The sequence below is a fragment of the Nicotiana attenuata genome, unplaced genomic scaffold, assembly GCF_001879085.1.
Source record: "Nicotiana attenuata strain UT unplaced genomic scaffold, NIATTr2, whole genome shotgun sequence".
In the NCBI taxonomy this organism is placed as follows: domain Eukaryota; kingdom Viridiplantae; phylum Streptophyta; class Magnoliopsida; order Solanales; family Solanaceae; genus Nicotiana; species Nicotiana attenuata.
The window spans coordinates 28,983-34,536 of NW_017676475.1; the positions used below are offsets into that span (position 1 = coordinate 28,983).

At 38.5% G+C, this 5,554-nt stretch overlaps 1 protein-coding gene across 1 annotated transcript; it reads left to right on the forward strand.

The window, feature by feature from the left end:
- The first annotated feature begins 1,489 nt into the window (after nucleotides 1–1,489).
- On the forward strand, nucleotides 1,490–2,250 carry LOC109221026. The gene is made up of 2 exons (XM_019385489.1): nucleotides 1,490–1,633; nucleotides 1,735–2,250. The coding sequence occupies exons 1-2, from the start codon at nucleotides 1,490–1,492 to the stop codon at nucleotides 2,248–2,250; spliced, it is 660 nt and encodes a 219-aa protein (XP_019241034.1).
- Nucleotides 2,251–5,554: the final 3,304 nt, after the last annotated feature.

The window sequence follows — 5,554 nt, forward strand, 5'->3', positions numbered from 1 at the left end:
TGAAAGGACAACTCGAAAGCTCTACTACAATTGAACTAGAATAAAAGACAGATACATGGAGCTGGTTCTTCTATCTAGTTCATGTAGATTCACGTTCGCACACTTGAATCACACAGGAATTGCTTGCAAAATGCCTTGCTATTTTGCTCTCAACTCTCGTTTAACCTCAGCATTTATGCGTCCTTGTAAAATGAGAACATCCTGAATTATATAGAGTTAGTAGAATAGGAAAAAACTAGAGTTCTAATGCGATACTCTTCCTTGGTGGAAGAGTTCTGGTTATCTTCAACTTCTAACTCCTCCCTTTTCTTGGATAGAGTTCTCTTCGAGTAAGGATTCCTTCTCCTTATCACTTATGCAGCCTTTTCGTTTAGGAGATATCATATATAACCACTTAAGCTTATCTTCTCAGTTGCATCCCTTGTGCTCGAATCTGCCCGATTTGTGTACACTGTGTATGGATCTGGTTCATGCTTGAGTTCCTTTGTCAATCATCAAAACAAACTTCACTTAGGCCAACAAGCGCTTTAATTACTATAATCCAGTGATATCACGAATTAAATCAAGTGTAGACAAAAATTAATGTAGTATTTAAGTCGAGAAAGTTTGAGAATCGGGCTCCTTATTTGGCGCATTTTAAATTATATGCAAATTTGTGCTTATTAGGAAAATGACTACAATTCATATCAAAATCATGTCACTAGTGTGACATCATTTATTCCTTTTCTAGCTTATTGTATTGGAAGAAATTACTAGAATATGTACATGAACATCTATGAAAATATAGTCCTTTTTTCTTATAATTTATAAAAAGTGTAGATCAACTGTCGTATATTTTGAGCAATTTTCCAAAATTACATGGTTTAGTTTTCAATTTCACATCAGATCGTGTCTTGAAAGAGTGGCCTAGAAATAAATCTTGATAAATCAAAAGTTGACTCACTCCATAAATTCATAGATGGTAGTGAAAATAGCTCTTTACAAATGTAACATTCTTTTACATGTAAGGTGTTATGGCAAAAGGGTCATGGAAATCAAAGAGCTCTCTCTCATGCTCACAGTGCACGTTAGCTAACGTACGTTGGCATGTCTGCCATGAGAAGGGGGGCGAGATCGAGGACGAGGAAGGCCGAAGAAAACACCGATTCTTACATTTGGAAGTTCAGTAAGCAGTAGTGCAAAAACTGGGAAGGTAATTCAAGCTCAAACACAAGAATTGAAGACACCGGAACAACAAGGGATAGTGATGTCTGGGAATGATGAAGCATCTTATTCAATTAACTCTGAGGTGAGCAGGAAATTGACTTTTAGTACGCCTTTACTAATTGAGAAAACTGGTAAGACTGTCACTCCTAGGGTTGGTGAGAAAACCAATAAAATAGTAACTCTGCCTAACCCTAATGATTTACAAATGAAAGGGGAAATGAGTAAGGAACAAGCCACAGACAAAATTGAGACCCCTATAGCCACTACCGTGAGTTAAAATCCGATGGAGAGCCCTAAAGCTGTGAACCCTGCAAATCGCAGAGCTGAACCACAAGCATGGGCCAATTTGTTTCAGCAGAACCGTGCAACCACTCATGGAATGACCCTCAGATATATTCCACCTCAGATTGTGGATGGACAATTAGTGGTAAATTAGATCCTCAAGATGTGGAGGAGGAAGAGTAGAAATGGAGAGTTGCATTAATAGCCTACATCATTGGAGATAACCCCGGATATAATGTTATGAAGCGTTATATTGCTCAACATTGGATTGATATTGCTGAAACAGACCTATTCCTTCACGATGAAGGTTATTATGTGATCAAGTTTCAGTCATTAGTAGACATGCACAAAGTCTTCTATCCTGGTCCTCACACTACCAGAAATAGGCCAATAATTCTCAAGCCATGGACACCAGAGTTTGACTTAAGCAAAGAGTTACTCACTGATATACCTCTATGGGTAATCTTCCCTAAACTACCCATGAGTTGCTGGGGCAGTAAAGCACTGAGCAAAATTGCTGGTGCAATTGGGAAACCTCTATTTGCTGATGAGTGCACCACCAAACAAACAAGAATCTCCTATGCAAGAATGCTAATTGAAGTCAATGTTACAAAAACTTTGCCTGCAGAGATTACTGTTCTGAATCCTAGAGGCAGGAAATTTCAGCAAGAACTGGTATATGAACGGAAGCCAAATTATTGTGATAAATGTCAGACCATTGGCCATGTATGCCACAATCAACAAGGTCCTAGAGAGCAGTAGGGAGAGAAACCTAAGAGAAGAAGAGAAACCAAAAAAGTTACATATGAATGGAGAACTAAGGGGCCTGCGATACCTGAAGCTAGTCACAAAGAAGGTGTGATGAATGAAGTTGTCAACAGAACAAGCCAGACCCAAACTGATGCAATACAGGAGAAAGTCCAACCTTGCCTGCTAGTGGTAACTTAGGAGCATACTCATAGGCAACTTGCAATGCGAGTGGGGAACACAATATAAAACACAGTGGACAAAGGCAAAAAGCAAGATAGCCTAGAGTTGAGCCTAGAGAACTTTCCTATATTAACACCTACTACTAGCAGGAGTGGCTCCAAAAGTGTAACAAACTGGTACCAATGGAAGCTTTCCTCTACCCCATGACAGAGGTGGGGGCACTAACACCAACAATGAACTGGTTATTGTGGAATGTCAGGGGTAACAATAAGTGGTACGAAATCCATTTCAGTAGAGCGTATGATGTCGATGGCCCGAGGTAGAGCAGCGAAAAGAACTCAAAAATTATCTGAAGATAAGAAAATATTAAGCTCGTAGGTATCATTGAAACAAGAGTTAAAGAGCATAAAGTAAAGAGAGTAAGCTGCCACATTGCCCCTGGCTGGGAGATACTTACTAACTATAATGATGCAGTGAATGGAAGAATTTTGGTGATATGGGATTCAAACTACTACTCAGTTACTTTATTTAAAGAAGAGGTACAAGTTATACATTGCTCTGTTGAAGGTATTATGGGGGGTCAAGATTGCATATTGTCAGTAGTTTATGGTTTCAACTCTATGGAGCAAAGGAAGAAATTATGGGAAGTTTAACAGAGATAGGGCAAATGATCTCCACACCATGGCTAATTTGAGGAGATTTTAACTCTGTACTACAACTACAAGATAGAATGCAGGGAAATCCAATCAGCATGGCTGAAATTCAAGACTTCAATAAGTGTGTCCAGGACTTGGGCCTTAGTGAATTGGCATGGGAGGGAGAATACTATATGTGGTCTAATAAGCAAGCTGGGAGTGACAGAATATGGAGCAGAATTGATAGACTATTTGGCAATTATGAGTGGATGATGCAATGGGGACATGTAGCTACCATTTATGATGTTCCTTTCATCTCTGACCATGCTCCTATGAGCCTAAGTTTAACTGTTAGCCAAGAAAATAGGAAAACTCCTTTTAAATTCTTCAATGTGTGGGCTGAGCATGAGAGTTTTTAAAGCATTGATCAACAAGTATGGCAACAGAGATTACATAGCAAGAGTATGCAGAATATCTGGATGAAACTGAAAACACTTAGGTCAGTGCTTAGGAAACTAAATGTTGAAGAGTTCAAATTCATAAGAAAGAAAATTGAGAAAGCCAGAATTGATCTTGCTAGGGTCCAACGAAGCATAACTACTAATTGCTCTGATAAACTACTGTTAGAAGAGAAGGGGTTGATACAAAATCTGGAGAAGTGGGACTTGTTAGAAGAAGGAGCCTTGAAACAAAAAGCTAGAGCAAGATGGATAAAACTAGGAGATTCTAATACAAAGTACTTTACAACTGTTATGAAAGAAAGGAACAAGAGAAAGCAAATTTTGGAACTTACTTCTATTGCTCGAAACAGGCTAAATGATTCTGAAGCCATCAAAGAGGAGATTCTGGGTTTTGCATTTGAAGAGTCGCCACCTAATGATTTAGGGTGCATTAGGACACCTACAAGGTTCACTACTAAGTTTGTTTGATAACCAGAGATAGAGTAAGGGCTTGAAATTATCCTAAGGGGAAGGTGTTAGGCACCCCTCAGGATCCACTAGTGTGGTTCCCGGCGTCACACCTCCTTTTTTACACATCTACCCCAAAGGATAATGTATAAAGGGAGTTTTTCCATTTAAAGTGACATTATTCGAAATGGGATTATTTATTTATTTAGAGTCGCCACTTGGGATAGGATTGGCTTTTGGTGTCCCAAGTCACCGGTTTAACTTGAATCCCAAATCGAGGAAAATTTCGACTTTCCAATTGGAGTCTGCGAACCAGAAATTCTGAATAAGGAATTCTGTTGACCCGAGGGAAGGTGTTAGGCACCCTCGGATCTCGTGGTTCTAGCACGGTCGCTTAAATTATTATAAATGGCCAAAATCTAAATTGTACATGTTCAAACCTATAGTGCAATTTTTACAAATTTGTTTAACCGCTTTTAATTAGTTTTTATGAAAGTGAACGCCGTTTAAGAGCGTGTTCTTGGATCACGTCACATGAAATTCACCCGGATCCTCGACACCTCTTATTCAACGCTTTAGGATTTGGATTTGGGTCGCATGAAATGCACACCCGAGTTTAGGAAGGTAACATTATTAAATAACGCGCATAAAGCAACTAACGCGTTTTTAAACTTTGCGAGGGCCATGGAAATTCGCTAAATGGCACACCTCGAGTTCTAAGGATCAAAATTAATCAAGCGATGGCCATAAGCTAAGTGATTGGACGGCACACCTCAATTTCTAAAGAGTTAATATTTATCACATGAGGGCCATGGTTATGGAAATTATTGTGAATAAGAGATGGTACATATTGATAAGTACAAAAGGCATAAGGAAATGGGCTAGCTATGTATTACTGTGAGCCTTTGTTATAACAGACATAATTCAGAAAAGTGAGTTGGCATGGTTTTATGTAAACTAATAAGAGAAAGGTTCCAGCTTTGGTTCATCTCCATACCATCTTCACGCCTTTGGTCCCTCAATATTCGAGGTCACACATTTAATTTCCGATTCACTAACTTTACAGACTTGGTCTAGTACAGCAAGAATAGCTAATTCCAGAATTCCATCGATCAGTAACATTCTCATGCTTGCCTTGCATAAAGGGGATATTCATTCTTTAAGTTTTCTTTTAAATAAAATAACTTTGCCAGAAGAATATGTACGTAACACAATTTTTGCTTCCAATCAAAATGAGCCTTAGAGATAAACGAAACCTCAGAAAAATATCACACACCGACAACATAGCTGTGGGTCAATATAACAACTAAAGTTAGCTATTCCTCTTTAAGATTGGAGTTAATCTACAAACACTAACCAATTAAAAGGTAAATTAAATATGTAAGACCTGGAGAGCAGAAAAACTAAAGATGGAAACAAAGGGGCCAGAACTCAAATTCTGCTTTAATTATAAATTTCAACCTTCAAAAAGACTTTAAACGAGAAGGCTGTAATTAGACTACTCAGAAATTACAAGCTAAGTAGCACTTGGAACGTCAAAGTGGTGAGCTACTGAAACTGACTTTTAACATAAATCAGCACAAAGTATTGCTT